Below are 20,134 nucleotides of genomic sequence, written 5' to 3'. Positions count from 1 at the left end.
CAATGGATTTGGCAAAGTTGTCCTCATCATGTGCCTAATGATGATTAAAAAAAATCGTTTTATGGAATGTTTGGTCAACTTACCTTGCCCCGCTAAAGATTATCAAAAGCAAAAAGATAATCAGGAAGGTAATTTCAGCTTATAATAACAATTATAGTAGTAATAGCATTTACATAGTGCTTTAAGATTTTTGAAGCACTTTACATGTTTGATCTCACTTGATTTGCACAATAACCCTTACGTATCAAAATCTGTTGCAGAAGATGAAGAGGCAGAAAAATTCTACAGTGACCTAGATCCTCCAAAGCAACTCATTATATACTTTTTATACTCAGCAACTTCAAGGCAAAGGTTGGCATAAAGGAAATCAAAAAAAAATGGAGTGAGATAATGACTTATGTTTGAGAAATAATAGGCCAAAGTCTTGTAAACTGCTCAGAAAGCCTTGCACCTACATATCATGAATACTTTAAATTTAATTCAGCAGATATTTATTAAATGCCTATTCTGTGTTAGACATTTTGCTAGGTCCTGGAAGTACAAAGCTAAAAACCAAAAACAGTCTGCTCAGAAAGAGCTTACATTCTACTGAGTGGAATAAAATATGAAAAAGACAAATATACCCATGAAAATTTAGGGGAGAAGACAGAATTAACAAAGAGCTGGAATCATGAAAGACTTCCTTCAGGGGGTGGTACCTGAGCTGAGCCTTGAAGGAAGCTGAGGGCATGAAAATGGGACAGTGAGTAATTTAGTTTAACTGGAATTTTCAGTGTTTGAGAGTGAAAGCCTGAATGGTAGGTTGTTTACAGATCACGATAGACAGGATTTTATGTGCCATAACTAATATAGAGCCGCTAAAGATTTTTGAGGAGGGGAATTATTTTAATTGGACAATGTGTTAAGAATATTACATGAGCAGTAGTATAAAGAATAAATTGAAAGAACTAGACCAGTTAATAGGTTATTACAGTAGTCCATTTGAAGGTTGATGAGGACCTGAACTTGGGTAGAGGCAGTGGTAGGCACTTAACTAATGTTTGTGGGAACTGTACAGAATTGAATCTGTATCAAGAAATCAGGATAAAAATCTTTAGAACTTGTAGGAAATGAGAGATGTACAAGAACTGGCAGGGCAAAAAAGAGACATTACTTGATTCTCGACAGTATAATCAAAATTTGTGGCATAGTGAGATGCTTTACAATGGGATTTGGCTGTACTTCTAATAATATTGTCTAGTTCTAAGAATTAAGCACTCAGTTCTCAGATCAAAACAAAAATATTAGTAGTGAAATCTCACAGAAAATAGTCATTTTCCATTTGAAGAATTCAACTTTATACTAAGTTCTTTCAACCTGATCTTCCTAAAACAGAACTGCCTGTTTCCTTATTTGCATTTTAAAAAGAAATAATGAAAGTGATTAGTTTTAAGAGATAAACTGGTATAGCCACATACCATAACGAACAATTAGGTCCTCTCAGTCATGGTATTTTTAGTGTTGGAGAATCAATAACAATTACTATTTACATTGAAAAAAAAATTCCGTTTTGTTTATTTTGACAATGTGACTCAAGATCGCAGTTCTGTAATAAGAATTGGGAAAAAGAAACACAGTGTAATAGGTAAAGAACACATTTGCTGTTTTTATTGGTGCCTTTTAGGGCAGTAATACTGAAAAAGGGGAATGCAAAAAAAACCAAAAACAAAAACAAACAAAAACAGGATGGTGGCAACCCACATCTTTTTTTTAAAGAGTACATAAACTCCAATTTTCTTTTTATTGTGGCATGAATGATAACATAAAACCAAAAACATGAAAATATACAACTTATATTACACTATGTGTTATGAACAAAATATAAATCTATAACTCTATGTTATATTTACATAATTATTTCTCTTATTAAATTTCAAGTGAGATGGTAGGTTGCACATACTTTGTTTTAAGCTCCAGGCATTTGATTGTCTCTTTCTCTTTTTTTCCTTTTCAGCTATAAAATTCAAACTGTAAGAAGAACTAAGAGTTTTAGAGCCAATGGAGCTATATAAATACTGTTTTAGTGAACCAGTGACAGAAACACTGGGGAGGACAGAAATCAATCAGTAGAAAACCCAACATGACATCATCTTCAGTCTGTGAAACTGACAGAGGAAAATTTTTAAATGTAAATACTCTAGAAGCCAAGCTAAACACATACCCATGCCCTATAAGATAAGGAATTACTGGAATCCACTTTAAGCGGACTTTTTTTTTCTTTCAAAACTGTACTTTTTATTTTGTCAGCAACTTGGTAGACCAGTGTTTCATAAATCTACATGTGTGAATACAGTATGTAACTATTTAGTTACAAGTGGACAATCCACCTAGTAGAATGGGTGAAAGTGTAACTATTTTTGTTATTTAAAATGTAATATAACAGGCTTCCTCAGGGGCAAATAACTGCTCATGTCTTTGGATTGAGAAAAAAAAAATCTGAAAGTGGAATATAAAAAAGTTAAAGACAATTCACTTTCTAATAATGATTTAAAGAAAAATTTTATCTATAAACAAAATCTTTGAATTTACTTCATGAAAGAAGGACATTCTTTCATATTTATTTGTTTGTAAGATGATTTGGTTACCAAACTAATTATATACTAGAACAATAATGTTCTTTCTGGGGCCTGATTACATTGCTATTAAATGCAGATGCTAAATGTACTTAAAAATTTTATTTGACTAACTTAAGGCATGAATGTATCGAGACAAGGTTTATATTTCATTCCATTGAGGTAACCAGCCAAATTATTAACAGCTTAAATATAAGTAACTTTAATCCACTTTCTCCAGTGCTTGTCTCTTAGATATTCACCAAATGTATTACACTGAACTGCTGCCATAGGGAGGAGTGTCTATGGGCACAAGGGGAATAGTGGAAGGGACCGAGAATAGAGATGCCAGATTAACTAAGATATAGACTAATTCCTTTGTTGTATTTTAGATGAAAACTACCTTCTTTTCCTCCAGCTTGTCTATCATGGGTACCATGGAGTATAAACAAAAGCAAGGGGAAAAATAAGGCTTTGTGACATTACAGTATTGTCAACCAATCAAATGTAGAAAAGGCAATGAGTTAACATAGTAAGTCATAACCTTTAACCTATAAACTTTAAATCATTTTATAAATTAGCATTATTTTTTTAAAAATAATAAGAGAAAACTGGAAGAAACAGTGCCATCCAGTAAGACAAATGGCAGAGCTGAGGAATATGACATAGGGCTGTTGGCTTGTTTTATGCTCCGGACCACACTTGCTCAGTCTTTCTGGCACACATCTAATTTAATAAAATTTGTGTCCGAGTTTTGTTAAAGTTCACAATGAACGATAACCCAGAGTAGAGGATGTGGCCTTCTCCCTTGAGGGAAAAAAAGTTTTGTCATTTATTCACAAGGGTGTCACTATTGGCTCTAACCATGAATGCCTTGATAGCACTTACCTGGAGCTAAAACAAAGTATTCTTGTAGCCCAAAGTCACAAAATTAAAACAAAGCATATTTCTAACATGGTGGAAAATAAGCATCCAGCAAACGTGAGAGGTGAACCCACATAAGTCAGAAATAATTTGTTCACAAAGACAGGGAACAAATTTTTAAAAATCTGTTTTCACATTGTACTTAATAATGATATAAAAACAAGTGTCTAGTTTTTCCTTATCCAAACAGAGTGCTTAAAAAAAAAAAAGAAACAAAACAAAACAAAAAATTGGCTCTAGATGACTGTGGTAATTAAATAACTAAAATGAGTGATGAGAGAGCAGAAGTTAATTAAGATTGAACACAACACTCCCATTAATTCACTCCTTCATAATAAACATCAGAACTTGACAGCGCTGAGGCCAAAATTTTTTAAAAGGGAGGGGAAAAAGATGTTGGGATAAGTGAGTTTTTTTGTATATATATTTTATATATTTATATATATATATAGTTTTTTGTACTATATATGTAAAAAGTTGGAGAAAGGAAATTAGTTTTAAATATCTTAACAGCTTTGTTGGCTGTATTTCCAATTCAGAATAGAATAAAATAGAATAGGGGAAATAAAATAAATTATACATAATTTACTAATCTGGGAACAGCTGACCATTATCATCATCATCATCATCATCATCATCATCATCACAACACTAGCAAGAAGAGGCAGTTCAACTGAAATATACAGTCATCAAATACAAACAGAAAAACAAAGGAAACAAAATCTCTGACATGCAGGATATGAATAGCTCCTCCAAGCAGAACCCCAGAGCAAGTCTTTTGAGAGAGAGAAAAAATGAAAAGGATGTTTTGTTCCTATTCAGAGGTATAAATCCAAATTGGTGGGGGTGGGAGTATAGGTCAGAGAGTGGTGGGGTTGAGTAAAAAGATGGAGTGAATAATATCGCACATCCAAATTACTGGTTGGTATACTGTCCTGTTTCATGACCATTGTTGGCAATTTCCTTGGAAAGTCTGCATTTATTTGCAAAGGCCTCACACTTTCAGTGGCCCTTTGGCAAGCAAAGAAATAAACAAAACAATTATCACCTGTTGTCTCTCTATGTGCACACCCTGCCTCAGGATAATGTCTTCAGAGGACATTTTTAGCAAAGGCAAGTTCAGCAGACAATGGTGGCTTGAGCTCATATATTATCAATTTACTTTGGCTGTAGTTGCTTTTCAATTGAATCCTGCTGTCTACTATGTGAAAATATTTGTTATTTTCACTACCATGAAATACAAAGAGACTATCTCATCACAAAGAAAAAAGGGGGAAAAATTTAACACAACACAAAATCTTATAAAAATCACCAGATCCAATTCCTGGTTAGAATAGAATGGAATGTTGAAGAAAAATGCTTACTCAATTTCTGCCAAAAAGCCAGACTTACTCAATGTGAAGCATAATCATACAGGCCAAAGGATCTTAGGAAAAACAAAATGAAACAAAACAAAACAAAACCCTCAAATAGCCAAAGGTTAGTGAAACTAATCATCAAAGGGAAAAAGGCATCTGCAAACAGGTTGTGTATTGTTAGTGGCTTCTGTGTTATACATGCACACTTCTGTTAAATAGGACCACCAGATCCATCCAATGAAGATAATATTAGAAGTTTAAAAACATAATTTCTGAGCCCCATACTTGATTAAGTTGTCATTTGAAGTGCAAATTAAAGGTCAAAGTTACTTCCAGACCAGTCACTTAGAGGATGTGGGATTTCATCCCCAGATGTGGGTTTTACTCACAATGGTCCAATATTATTCTTATTAGTACCATAAACATACACACATACACACAAAAATCCAAGGTCAGAAAATATTTTTCTCTAAAATTTTTTTATGTCTCTCTTTCTCTCTCTCTCTCTTTTCACCTGAGAACGGCACCTACAGTTTCCAAAAAAAAAAAAATTCAAATCTCACCAGCTGCTGGTATATTAGGTTCTTTAAGGGATTGTCTAAGACATAACACTGTCCTAACTGAAAAAGAACAGAAAACAAATTAAAAAAATGAACTAGTTCAACACTTCAGTACAAATTTGGCACTTGCTCAAAGACGCAGTGTGGTGTGCAATAGATGAACCAAGTCCTCGATGAAGAAAATAATTGCCTATTGGGTGTCAGATGGCAGAAAAATAAAAATTAAAAAAAAAACAGGCTCTCTTTCCCTCTTCCCCTTTCATACACTTCCACCCCTAAAATATGCAAAGGTATAGAGATGGAGACAGTGGAAGGGAGTAAAGAGAAGTTTATCTTTCTTTTTTTCTGTCAGGTGCATTACCAAAACAAAAACAAAAAAAATTATTATTTTTTTAAACTGTAGCACAAAACAACAAAACACATTCACAAGCCACTTGTTGGCACTGTGTACCTGAGTGAGAATTTCTAGAACATTGTAGAACAAACAGCCATAAAGTTTATTTAAAAAAAAAAAGAGTTGACGGGTAAGACTTCAGTGCTTGGATATAGCAGCTGAATTACTGGCATTATTTTACCCATAGCTTATTTCAATCTCCTGTTGTTGATATTGTTGCTGTTTTATTTTTTTTCCTTCCAAAGCCTTTTGATGCAGGCTGAGGTCTATTAGTCAGCTGATGTCCCAACTAGTTAAGACTAACAGTTAAAATAACAGTCAGTGTATGAGAAAGTTAATGTGCTTGGCCACTGGTAAGGATGAACCAGCTGGGACTTCTTTAGGTCCTCTAAGGTCACAATTGTTTGACTCTTATCAGTTGGCTTGCCCAGCAATATGGTTTTCACTGTCACTCCCGTAGTCCACATCTGGGTCATCCTCTTCTTCATCATACTCGTCATAGATTTCTCCATTGATGTCATCAGCCTGCATCTCTTCCTTGATATGTGGCTCCTCTCCTTTGACACCATAAGTGCTTTGGATCACAGGCATCCCAGGTTCTGGGCTGCTGGATACACTTGAATGCTCTGAGGGCAGATGAGGGGAGGGCATTCCTGCCATGGCAATGGCTCCAGGATATACAACACCGGCAGTAGCAATTGGGATCTGTGCTTGTTGCCTATGTTTGGAAATAGAAAAAGAGGATTTGGGGACTTCAGGAGCTGTGCTATACTTACCCTTCTCAAACCAATAATATTTTGGTTATTGGTGTCTGACATCAAGCAGCTGACTTTCAACAGCTAACATTATCGTACTTATTATATGTCCTCTTACAGCAATTTTCCTCCCTTTTCCAAGCCTATGGTTATATGGACAACAAAGATCTCGAATCTACTCTATGATAAAATTCAAATACAGAGGTGATAGAATTTTGTTTGACAAATGTGATTAAGGAGGGAAGTGGAAAGAACCCAAAATTGAAACAATTTTGTTATCTACATTAGAGTCTAGGGGTAACTGTAATGAGAGAGACAAGGAGATTTACAGTAAAGGCAGATAATAATCAACAGTTTCCCTTTGACTTATTCATTCATTTATGCACAACTATTACATGTTTGGCATTATTCCAGGAACTGGGAAACATTAAGCAGTGCACTTCTTCGTAGTGTTGGAGGCAGTAAGGAGAACCTTTGTGAAAACATTTTTTATATCTTGAATACTGGCCATGCAAAGCCCGGGATTTATTGTTCTAAGAAGTTTGAGTGTCCTCAAAGCCTCAGTTTTAAACATATGCACTTATTTCCATACTGTATGAGACGGTATATTCCATTGTACTAGTACCATTATAGGCAACATTTTGTAAGGTCACAATTCTTTTTATCTAAACTCAAAAGTCAGCATATGAGACAGAATTGGAATGTCCTAAAATGAACATCCTCAATTAAGAATGGAAGTCTTCCCTGTCCCACAGCTTCACTGTTCCTTGAATATAATCCTTATGCTAAATACAAAGATTCTGAAAGTCTATATATTTGCCTTGAATCATGTTACAGTTTACAATTTCCTCTTCCATCTAAATTTTATTCATTCTTTATCTAAGCAAGTGTTTCCTTATGCCTGAAAGCAACTTCATGGCACATTGACCTCAAGCAAACTGTTACTTCTTGTTTCAAGAACTATCACTGTGGGGGCAGTTAGGTGGCGCAGTGGACAGAGCTCTGGCCTTGGAGTCAGGAGGACCTGAGTTCAAATCTGATCTCAGATACATGACACTAGCTGTGTGACCCTGGGTAAGACACTAAACCCCAATTGCCTCACGAAAAAACCACAAAAACCCCCCCAAAAAAACCCACGAAAAAGAATTGTCATTATGCAGTCTTATTAAAGAATGAAAGAAACTAACAGAATTTGATTTTGATTAACCAAAGAAACTACTAAAATTTAGAATTTGACTTATAGGTCTAGTGGCTTGTCCTTGTTTTTACAAATTTAAAACATTTTAGTTGAAGGTCTTTTGTTTTTAGAATGTTAAGTAAGTTAATGCCAATCAAATTTCAGCTTTTAAAGAGTTTGACTTTCCATATGCATTTGTTTTAATAAATACTTTGTTAATTTAAAAAGTATGCTATAAATGTTTGCTATTATTATATATTATTAGAAACAAGGACCAGACCTGTAATTCCATTGATATAGGGATCTCCCAGGAGAGTAAACTTTCCAGGATGGAAAATTCTCTGCAATGTAGTGTTGCTGAAAGCCGTAAGAAATTAAAAGTCTTGTCCAGGGTCACATAACCAGTATATGCCAGAGGCAGGACTTGAACTCAGCTATTCTTGACTTCAAGGATAGCTCCCTATCCATTACTCCATGCAGCCCATTTATTACTTTAATTTTTTTTCACTGTCTCTAGGGGACTTGGCTGGCAGTTTTCAAATACCCTTGTACTTAGGTTTTCCGCTTACTTGTGTTAAAATGGTATGTTGTACTAATGAAGTGAGTAAATGTATCAAATGTAAGGGCTTTTCCCCAATTTAGAAGAAAAAATAATGAATGGTCCATACCCGACATTAAAATATTGCCTCATCTCTTGACGTCTGTTCCGCATAATTGCTTTATATTCACCAATCCTCAATTTTTTTCCATCTACAAGGCAGGTTCGCTTTGGCCTGGGCTTATACTTATAGTCAGGATATTTTTCCAGGTGCTGCTTGCTTAGTCGAGCCTGTTCTTCATAGTATGGCTGTTTTTCTAGGTTTGTCATTGCCTTCCAGCGAGAGCCTGTAAAAAAGCAGAGTTAGCATTCTAACTTAGGCATCTGAAAACATCCTAAAAATAAAAAGCATTCAGGAAAAAAAAAAGTAAACCTGGGGCTACAATCTTCATCAAAATTTGGGTAGTAATAAAAGGGTTTGATTTATAGACATTAAAAGACAATCCTAATATTTTAAGAAGGGAGGCTTTGATTGAATTCGTGGGATGATACAGAGGTGATGATACTTAATTTCTAGTCCTATTTTTTTTGCTTATTTCACCGCAGTAATTAAATCAAATTCCCCAACAAAATATTAAAACTCTGGTGTGCTCCTATAATGCATAATTAATTTGAATAGAAACATTCTTCATTTTGACACTAAAATCTGATATAATGTAAAAATCTTATGATGTTTGATCATGTGTTTTGATTGAATAAAAGTCCAAAGGATTAGTTATTCCTTCCTTCATCTATGATATTCAGTTTACTGACTGTATTAGACAAGGAGAGGGATACAAGGAGGAATAAAATGTGATGCCTGTTTTCAAGAAGCTTCCATTCTGATCAGGAAAGAAATGGCCTGTGCCCAAATAAATAAAAGACAAAGTACAGTGTGATAAATAAGGGATTAGAAGGAAGGAAGACATCACTTTTTACCCTGGGTTATAATGCAAGACCTTATGGAAAAAATTAATGTTGGATCTTGAAGAACAGGTAAGATTTAGATGGTAAGAGGGAAGTAAGATATAAGAAAAAGACACTCAAGGTACAAGGAATAGTCTAAGCAAAGATAAGGAGACTGAAAATTGCAGGAAATGTTGGGAAATGAGTTGTGCTGTTAGCTAAAGCATAGATACATGAAGGGAAGAAATATCAGATAAGTCTGTAATGGGATCTCTTAGCATCTCAGAGACAGAAGTCTTCATCATCATGAAACTGCCTATTATGTTTTAGGCAATTCTAAGTTTTAGGAAATTTTCCTTCAAATTGAATGAAAATCTGTTACCCATCAGTCCCAGTTCTGCTCTCTGGAGCTACAAAAAATACATTTTCAGCACAACAGTCTGTCCAATATTTGAATGGGTGCATATTATCTTTTTTAAGTTTTCTCTTTTTCAAGGGAAACACTCCAAATGCGATCCAAATGTAATGAGATACTGGCCAGTGAAAGTCCAGTCCTTATAAGCACATGCAATCACTCTGCCTAGTATAATCTACCATGTGGACTTTGGAGCATGTGCAGGTATGCTAGGACTAGTCCCTGTAAAATTACCATGGCCAAAGAGAGGCCTTTTCATTAATCGCAGCTCAAGAAGAAAGGAGATAAAGGCTTCTTTCTCTATCCAGAGAATTATAATATTTCATCCTCCTTATTTAAAGGCAAGCAAAGAGAGAGCGGGATTGATAAGGCTGGTTATTGTCTTTTGTATGCACCTTGAATTTTGGTCTAGCAGCCAATCAAAAGGTCCCTCTTTGCTACACAGTAAACAGAAAGAAAGCAGTCACAGCATATCTGTACATATTCCAAAGTCCACATGACATATTGCATCAGGAAGAACAATCTGTGCCAGCATATAAGGGCAGGGCACTCCTATTGTGTGGTCTCTGAGGATAAACAAAAATTCACTAAATATTTCTTAAGCACCTACAACGTGCAAAAAAAAAGTTGTTTCTTTAAACTCCATGAGTCAGTTTTAAGTTCCCTAAGCAACGGGCTGATATTCCTTTGGATATGCTACATCTTCTTAAAGCACCTTTGAAAAAGTGGCACCTAGAACTCTAGATGTGATTTGACCAAAACAGAGCAATCATCTCCTTCATTCTGTACCCTCTTGTTCAATTAATATAGCCCAAATTAGCATTAAAAGAACATCAGAGAAGAAGCTTATTGTACTGTTTTGCTTCAACGTCAGTAAACTCTGGATTTCAACCTTGGGCAATTCTCTAATCTAAGTCTTTACATTGCAAAGTGTGTGCTGACCCACATTGATGAAGGGAGTTTCATCACTGGGAATTTCCAATACCAATAAAAACACAAATTTGGTCCAAAAAAGAGAAAGCATTAGTGTTTTTGAGAGTCATGCCATAAAGAGCCTACTTAACATCTGTAGGTCTTTCTTACATACATTTCATTCTAGCTATTTGTGTCTGACTCTCTGTGACCCCATTTGGGATTTTCTTGGCAAAGATACTGGAGTGATTTGCCATTTCCTTCTCCAGTTTATTTTACAGATGAGGAAACTGAGGCAAACAGGGTTAAGTCACTTGCCCAGGGTCACCACAGGTATTACGTGCCTGGGGCCAGATTTGAACTCAGATCTTTCTGACTCCAGGACCAGCGTTCTATCCATTGTGCTACCTAGCTGCTCAATTGGGGAACCAAAACTTCAAATAGGGTCATGGAGAGTTTTGCACATGACTGATCGATGACAACATGTGCCAACACTGTGCTAAATGTTGAGGCTGCAAAGAAAGATAAAAGACAGTCCCTGTCCTTTAGGGGTTCACATCTAACGGAGGACAGAGCACATAAACATTATGTATAGACAAGCTATATGTAAGATCAATATGGAAAAAAAATCAACAGAAAGAAGGCACTAAAATGAGGAGAGCTTAAGAATGGCTTCCAGAAGAAAGTAGGATTTCAGGGGCAGCGAGGTGGCACAGTGCATACAGCACTGGCTCTGGAGTCAGGAGGAACTGAATTCAAATCCAATCTCAGACCAGACACTTACTATCTGTGTAAACCTGGGCAAGTCACTTACCCCCAATTACCTAAAAAAAAAAAGCAGGATTTTAGCTGGTTCTTGAAGGTAACCAGGAGGCAGAGATGAGGAGAGAAAGCCTTCCAGGCATTAGGGATGGGCTGTGAAAATGCTTGAAGTCTAGAGATGTATTCTATTCCCGGAACAACTCGTGGGCCAGTGTTATTGGATCAGAGTATATGAGGGTGTGTGAGTGTGTAAGCCGTAAGTCTAGGTTCATCAGTCATATATACAGATAATGTAGTATAGTCCCCTAAAATATATGTCCCCACACACATCCCTATAGCAATCATTTCAGTTAAATATGACTACTTTCCTTCTCAAAGTTCTGATCCTATATCTGATAATGGTGTGACTATGTTTCTGTGAGATATGAGAAGTATGAGCTTTGGCAAGGTCTATGGTGCCGGGAATACTTTTGAGGAAGCAACCAGAGACAGGACCCCCATCTTACTGATGATAGAGAAGCCTCTTATCAGTAGTCTGGCCACTTACTGGTTAATTCTTTGACTGTGGTAACCCATAAAACAATGAAAAAAATGGCATCACGAAGGGGCTTTGCATAGATCAGGCAGACATAGATAAGCTGTGACTAACTAGCAGAAAAATGAGATCACAAATCTGTTTAAGTACTGGATTATGCCTACATTAAAAATTCTATTTAAATATTCACTCATTTATAAATAATTATAGGCATTGCTAATATATTTATCACAATAAATATATTTATATATCACAATAAATATACAGTTATTGTATGTTATATATATGCATATATTTATATATAACAATAAATGTACATTTATACACAATATATAATATATTTATTATACAGCAATGGCTAAATAAAAAATAAGTGAAATGAACATTCTGATGACGTGTGTGGGTGTTGTTGTTGTTGTTTTTGATTTGATCGTTTTTTCAGTCATGTCTGACTCTTCATGACCCCATTTGGGGTTTTCTTAGCAAAGAAACTGGAATGGTTTGCTATTTCCTTCTCCAGATATATAATTTAGTAGATTTTTAAATAATTTTTGAAGAAAAATTTCAACTTGAGTTAACCTATAATAATAGAGATAACGATTGCACCTGTGATGTCATGGGCACAAGGAACTCTCAAATGAGGAAACTCCCTCCAGGTGGCAGCAGCATGAGTTCTCATCCCTGGAAGACAAACCCCAGTTCCCAGGTGCCTCTGCTGAGTTCATAGATAAGTAGATCAACCAGAAATTATTTTCTGTCCCCTTCCCTCTTTCCTCCAATTCAGTTCCACTTTGGATAAAACAAAAAAAAATTAAAAACTTCTTGGGAGTTTTTATTTTTTGTTGTCAAATCATTTTAGTAAATTCTCCATTCAAGTTATATTCTTAGATTCTGCTGATATTGTTATGTTTATATTATAGCTCATATGGGGGAATCAGCTCATTTGCAGATAGGCATACCTATCTGCAAGTGATTAGTGTAGCCTTGCACAAATTTGAAAAAACCATTTAGGGTATTTTAAAACCATTAGGTATATTAGCTTGGAGGAGATAAACAGAATAAACAGAAGAATAGCCCAGCCCACCTAGGAACTAATACTGTTGCTTTTGTTTGGCTTCCAGAGTCATCAAAGCAAAGTTCATAAAGCTTGTTTATTCTGCTTATCTCAAGTGATAGGTAACTTCACTTTGGTTAATAGCCATCTTTCCAAGGTGCCTATTTGTAAATGGGTACCTTTAGTCTAGGTAATATGGTCTGAAACCATGGGGGGGCAGGGAGGAAAGGGTTATTCTTTACTATAATTTCATGTTAGAAAAACATACATACATACATACATATGTACATATATATATAAAAGCCCAGATACTTATGTGTTATATAGATTTATAGATTTACGTGGTTTTGATTTAGAAAAAAACAAACAAAAAACAACACAAAACCCAGTCTCATAGCATGAAAGCCTATGCCTGAAAAAGGATGTATTTATTTTATTCTTTCTACAGTTAAAAACCCAAGTAACTGTTAAATAGCATACTTTTGAATTTATTATTGCTTTCATATATTTAATGCTACAAGTATCAGTAATATGAATCCTGCTGGTCAGGCCATATTATCTGGATATTTAATATAAAATTATTACTCTCATTATTCAACTCAATGATGTAATATTCTCCAGATGAGGACAAAAAAATGTCCTTAAAATCATTTTCAAAGCCAGTATACCAATCTATGGAATACTTTTGGAATAGGTCTACTTTGGAACTTTTTCATGCAAGGATCCTAGTACTTTGAAATGTTTTAAATATAAGGGTTTATACAGATTTGGTTCAATATTGGGTCTGTCTTATAAATCCTCCTGATAATACCCTCCACAAAAACAAAAAGGAGAAAAAATATTTAGCTGAAGCAATAAGCTGCAGAGTGTTTTTTATGCTAACAAAAAACTAGAAGCAAAGTTAAGTGTCCATCAGTTTGGGAATGGCTCAAAAAACAAAAAAACAAAATCTGGTATATGAACACAGCATGTTTGTGCAGTAAACCATTGCTATAGGTACTTAATAAATACTGGTTAACTGCCTGTTACAAAAGTCAAAATTCAGGCTTAAGTTCTGTTCCCTACCAAAGTGGAGGTGATGAAGGCACTATTAAAATAATTATTATAAAACAACTTTGCTGTCCTCATAGAACTGCTTGCTACAGTTCAGACATGAATGTAAACAACCAGGTCACAGCCACTGAATCTAAAAGAAATCATATAGTGCCTATAGAAAATCAGGCTTGGGGTGTGGAAGAAATGTAACCTACAGTGTTTCCACTAAATTCCCTATTAGTTTGGTTTTCCTTGGAATGTGCTAAAACCTTTCTTTCAAATTTAAACCTCAAAAGTGAATCCTTGGTTTTATTCTTATTTAATAAAGGCAGCAGCACCTGCATTATAAGTATGTTTGTTCACCTCAAGAAAAACAGATGTTTCATATAGGCTCAGTCATGATACATAACTAAATAATTCAAAACTGTGTTGTTGTTTTTTTAAACTCATTACTAAACGGAATTTTTAAAAATAGGAAGATTTGTATGAACTTCAGAAAAAAAAATAGCAGTATGACAAATGAATATATCCATCACAAATATGTGTGATAGAGAAACCCAAGGACTTTTGTATTTTTAATTTAGAGTACATATTAAAAAATTTCTTCACTAAAGCAGTAGACATGACTTCAAAAAAGTCATCCAAAAAGAAATAAAAGGAATTACAAAGGAAATAGTTTAAAAATTAAATATGGAGATCACAGAGCTTCTTGACCTGGAATCAGGGCTGTGTTCAAGATCTGGCTCTGATACTTACTAGCTGTGTGATCATGGGAAAGTCAGTTAAGCCTTCCTAACTTCAGTGTTCTAGAATGCAAAAATGAGGGTAATGTTGCTACTATCTGTCTCACGGGGTTGTCATAAAGAAAGTTGTACAAACTTTAAAACACTGTGGCATTATTATTACTGTTATCTTCTGCAGAACATTTCATATTTCGTTGTATTTCTAAGTTGATAGTTTACAAACTCATCTGGAGTTTTTGTGTTGTCTCCCAGAAGAATGATGCAGTTATTATTTTCTATTGATTATTATTTCACTTTATTCCATCTCAAACACTGTATTTTCCAGCCATGTGGCCTCCTTGCTTTCATGACATTGTTTCTTGCCCCTGTCTTTCTGCACAAGCTATTTTCCCTCAGATCTTAACTCAAGGATCAAATCCTACAAGAGGTCTTTAACAACTTCTCCGATGGTTACTGCTTTCTCCACACTCCTTGAAAAGAAATTACTTTGTATTTGCTCTATAAGTACTTTATACATACTTATCTATATCTCTTTCCCTATACATTCATGTTGATGGAATGTAAATTCTTTAAGTGCAAAATTTTTTAGAATTTTTCCTTTTTTTTTTTGTCCTTGTATCCCTAGTATATTTCCAGTAACATTGTAGATGCACAATGAATGCTTGTTGAATTGAACTGAATTACTAGCAGTAGTAAATGTCTATTATGCTGATTTCTTTTCTGGATTAGATGTGTGTCCTTATGGACAACTGTCATGGTCCTATTATCTCCATTTTATACACGTGAAGTGATTTTTTTCTAAAAGACATTGTTGATACTATGGCAAAAATTCAAGATTTTTTGACAATCTGGTCTATGTTTACTCCATTAGAAAATACTGGTACTAAATGTTTCATTCCAAGTTCTTTAAGGAAACTTCAAAGGCAAGTATCATCATTTCAGCATATTCTTTCCTTTGATTTCCCTTGTTAAAAATAGCATCTGTCATATTGTAAAGAAATGTGTTCAGAAGCCAAATACTTATAAATATAAAAAGGTTTATCCTTGTATAGGTATTTCAGTACTATTTTTATGATAGATATCAAATAGAAAAAGTCATCTTTTAATGTATTTAACACTGAATAACTAGAAGGATGTTTTCATATCAGAATAGATTTCCTTAGTTCTCTGTATACAAGCTAAGTCATTCTAACCAATTTTTTGTGCATCATTTACATCATATCCTAAACTTATTTGATTACTTTGATGGTATGTATTTGCAGATTAATCCATAAAAAGTCTTCACAAATATATTTTTTCAGTGTAGCATCCATGTAGAACACTACACGACTGAAAACTTGAGAGAGGATTATTCCAATAACTAAAGAATTCCAAAGTAACACAGCTAATTAAGACAGAGTAAAGTACACATAAGGAAAAGCATACTATACTGAAACATAATAATTGTATAGATTTGTAATCATAACCTATTGGTTATTATTTCTACCAAATTTCATTAGGTCCTCATAGTGAGCTTGTGAGTTGGGCAAGGAAGGTCTTATAATTACCATTTTACAAATGATGAAACAGGCTTTGAGAAACTGTGACTTTCCTAAAGAAACGAGACTATTAAATAGTAGAAGCTCGAAGAAGAACCTTTCTTCTGGCTCCTACTCCAGTAATCTTTGTATATCCATTGCATATAATTCTTGGCTTCAAGAGTGAGTCACTAGGCATTTTTACAATGAAATTTGCTACTTTTGCAAATGCTGATTAAAGATTACTAGTATATTTAGGAAGTGACAAACATAAAAGAAGGGTTGGGCCTGTGGGGGTAAAAGATGGCAATTATATACCTTGGCATTAAAGCTTTCCAAAGAGGAAAGAAGTCATTTTTTCTCACATACATGGACAATGATAGCAACAGTATGATTTCTGGTGATTTTAGATACTATACTATACTTGGGAAGTTTCTAAATGTTTATTGTCTAGCCATCAGTCAGTCTATGAAATGTGTGGCTCAGTTTAGCTACCTACAAAAAAAATCAACATTTCTTTTTTTCCTCTGTCCCACAAGGATATGGTAAGATTTTTGAATCTTAATGTTATTAATCAATAAAGTTAAAATCTGAGAAATATCCGTTAGAAAGAGGTGATGGCATAAATAACAAAGAAATTGCCATCTTCCTCTTATGAACTTCATTTATAAGGAAAACTAAAATCATAAACTTTGAGAACAAATGAAAAAAACATTTTCAATATCAGCTATTGAAGAGAGAAATGATGCAAACAATGCCAGGCACCTTTGAAATACCCCAGGAAGCATGTTGCTATACATTTAGATGTAATTTGTATATAAGGAAAACACAGGAGAACAAAATAACAAAATTACTTGCTAATGATAAGTACAACCTTTGTCACCTCTTTGGCATTCTAGGATCCAGTTTGGTAACCAACCACACTGGCAACATGCCTTTTTTGCCAGCAAATAATTCCAGGAAATTTTTATGGGTCTGGCTAGTCCTAAAGTACTTTAAATATAACTATGAAATAAATGCAGACATTTTCATAACTACATACTACAAGGGGGTAAATTTCTGCTAACTACATATATTTTTTGATAGATATATATTTCTGTTTTTTGTCACATTATACTTCATATTTTCTAAATAGCCCTTAAAAATATCAACCCATTACCAGCTATTTTCAGTGGAAACAAAATTCCTGTGACCCCTGCACAAAGCTATGGTACAATTCCCTCCAAACAAACCAAGAATGGATGGTGAAAAAAACCATTTTAGATACCTCACAAAGAGATGAAAATGCTTACTTGATCTGGGAGTCTCTAGTTACTCACCCTGGGCCAGTTAAGAGGGACCTGCTGATTTCAAAAGATTGGTCTTTTGCAATCAAAAGGAGACCTTTGAAATATGTTTGTCAAGGAGGACATTCGGGTATTTCTCTTGATTGCAAAGGAAGAAGGTTCAAACCAGAAAATAATGTTTGATGTTCAAAATAAAGGAAACATTTCACATTGTCTTTAAGAGCTCCCCTTTCCTTCTAAAGCTGACAACAAAACAAGGAAGAGCTTGGACTGTACTACACTGTCTGTCACCTCTATGGGGTCTGTAATGAATTTGCACATTTTACTCCAACTACTGTATATATAATCAAAAAAAGATGTCCCCATATCCCCCGATCTAGCGCCAAACAGTAAAAGGTGATTCCTTATGTTAACAATTTCAGCAGAATGGCTTATTAAAACCAGATTTTAGGGTATTATAAAATGCTTAGAAGCCCTTTAAAATGTCAACTAGGATCCCCAGAGACCACGTAAAATGTCAACCCAGCTCAAGCGCCTGTTTTAAGCAGAATGAATTAGCAGCGTGCTGTCGGAGGTTGCTATCCAAAACAATCAAGCTCTCTTTGTACTTTCTGTATGAAATGGGCCCCTCACTCAGAATAATCTTGTAGATTTCAATAGATGGCTTATTTATTTAGGACTAAATATTGAGGCCATCCCCTCTCTACAGCCCCTTAGTTAATCTGCTTTCTGTATAAACGGTATCTTTCCAACCCTCAAAAACTACTAAATTTAGGCAATCTCCTTTCCTTATTCTATGAAAGGGTACCTGATATGACTAAACCATACTACTGTAATTATAGTATGCCCTTTTTTTCAAAAAAAAATTAGTGTTATCTTTCTTGTTTCATTTAGAGATTTTGAAATGTTTCACAAATATCATTTTGTTTCATTAGTACTGCAGTACCCCTTATTTTAATTATCACACAATCTCAGATGTCACCAAGTACAACCTATACTTGAATAAGGAATCCCCCCGTAACACAACTGATAAATGATTATCCATCCAGCTTTTGCTGGAAACCCTCCAATGAGAGGGAGGCCATCATCATTTGATAAGAAATCTCTAGTTGTTACAAAGTTTTTCCTTAAAGCAAGCTTAAATTTGCCTCTCTGCACCTTCCAAGAATTTCTCTAATTTTGTCCTGAGCCAAGCACAGTAAGTATAACTTCTGTTCAATATAATTGCCCTTCAAATACTGGAAAACGTTTATCATTCAACCTCATAACAAAGTCTCCTGTTCTTGATCTCATCCTCATGTCCTGTGACTCTAAGGTGCTTTGTTTGCAATCTTGATTGCTTCCTGATGCTTTACAATTGAACAGCCCTTCCTAAAATTTGGTGCCCCCAAAATGAAGGTAATATTTCAGATATGTTCTGACCAGAGAATAATACAGTGAATCTTAGGGACCTCCTTAAGCCTTGAAACTATGCCTCTCTTTAACTTCCATAATGCATTGTTGACTCACATTGATCCTGTAGCCCACTAAACTCTCAAACAAACCATTATCTTGTTGTTTCCTCTTGTGGTACTTGTGGAGTTGGTTTTATGAAACAAGGTGTGAACCTGTACATTTGTCCTTATAAACTTTAGAGGATTTTTTTTAAACAACTACTCTGTTATGCATTATCTTAGCTACCCCTTCCCAGTTTTATGTTGACTGCAGACTTGGTAAGCATTTCATCCATTTATCCAAGCAACAGAGGGTCAACTGCGGATCCCCAGAGAGCCCTTCATTGGCTGCCTCTTTCCTAGCTGACATTAAAACATTAATGACTACTTTCTGGCTCTGGTCATTCAACCAATTATGAATCCATATATATATGTATATTTTTCTAACCTATATCTCTGCATATTTTTCACAGGAAAAGAATGAGGGATTTTGTCAAATGCTGTGCTAAAATTAAAATAAGTTATATTTACAGTCACCTTGCCTTCAATCTAGTAACTTTTAAAAAAATGAAATGAAATTAGAATACAATGAATTGTTCTTGATGAAGCCATGCTGGCTCTTTGTGATCCTCAGTTTTTTTTACTAGATGTTAATCTAGTAACATTAATAATATGTTCTAGACTTTTGGCAGTAATTGAAATCAAGGTCATTGGTCTATAGTTTGCATAATCTATTCTCTTCCTTTTAAAAAAATTGGGACATATGGTTTTCTCTAGCCCTATATACCCTCTATTACTTATAATTTCTATTTCAACAAAAAGCTATTTTAATTAAAAAAACATACTATGAATAAAAAATTTGGAAATGGGCCATATATGTGTGCATACATATATATACACATATGTGAGTACATAAATGTACACACATATATTTATAATGTGTTAATTTATGTGTGTTTCCATTAATTTCATTTATTCTTCCATAAATCTTTTTTTAAATGAACCAGAATTTTTTATATATGAGGAAGAATTTGTAAAAGACCTCAAAATATTTTACACACACATGTAAACCCCCAAACTTAGATGCAGAGACAGAGATTATAAACTCACAGTGGGCAAAAGCATTTGTTCAATGTCTGTTGCATGGAACCTTATTTAAGAACATGAATTAACAATTGATATTAATGGCAACTATATTGG

The 20,134-nt window shown here is 34.6% G+C and overlaps 1 protein-coding gene across 8 annotated transcripts in view; it reads right to left on the bottom strand.

The window, feature by feature from the left end:
• Positions 1-1,618: 1,618 nt before the first annotated feature.
• The window catches only part of SOX5 (SRY-box transcription factor 5), a 1,266,595-nt gene continuing 1,248,079 nt past the window's right edge, over positions 1,619-20,134 (bottom strand). For all 8 annotated transcript variants that reach the window (XM_020994275.2, XM_078155084.1, XM_078155082.1 and 5 more), the window contains 2 exons: positions 8,428-8,644; positions 1,619-6,545 (listed from right to left, as the gene is read on the bottom strand). In XM_020994275.2, the coding sequence (XP_020849934.1) occupies positions 6,242-6,545; positions 8,428-8,644 (521 nt within the window). In that variant the 3' untranslated portion in view covers positions 1,619-6,241. The remainder of the gene's footprint in view (positions 6,546-8,427; positions 8,645-20,134) is intronic.

Source organism: Phascolarctos cinereus, unplaced genomic scaffold (assembly GCF_003287225.1).
Source record: "Phascolarctos cinereus isolate Bilbo 61053 unplaced genomic scaffold, phaCin_HiC Scaffold_1;HRSCAF=81, whole genome shotgun sequence".
Classification (NCBI taxonomy): Eukaryota; Metazoa; Chordata; class Mammalia; order Diprotodontia; family Phascolarctidae; genus Phascolarctos; species Phascolarctos cinereus.
The sequence above is the reverse complement of the archived record's forward strand: the minus strand, read 5'-3'. Positions and strand labels throughout refer to the sequence as shown.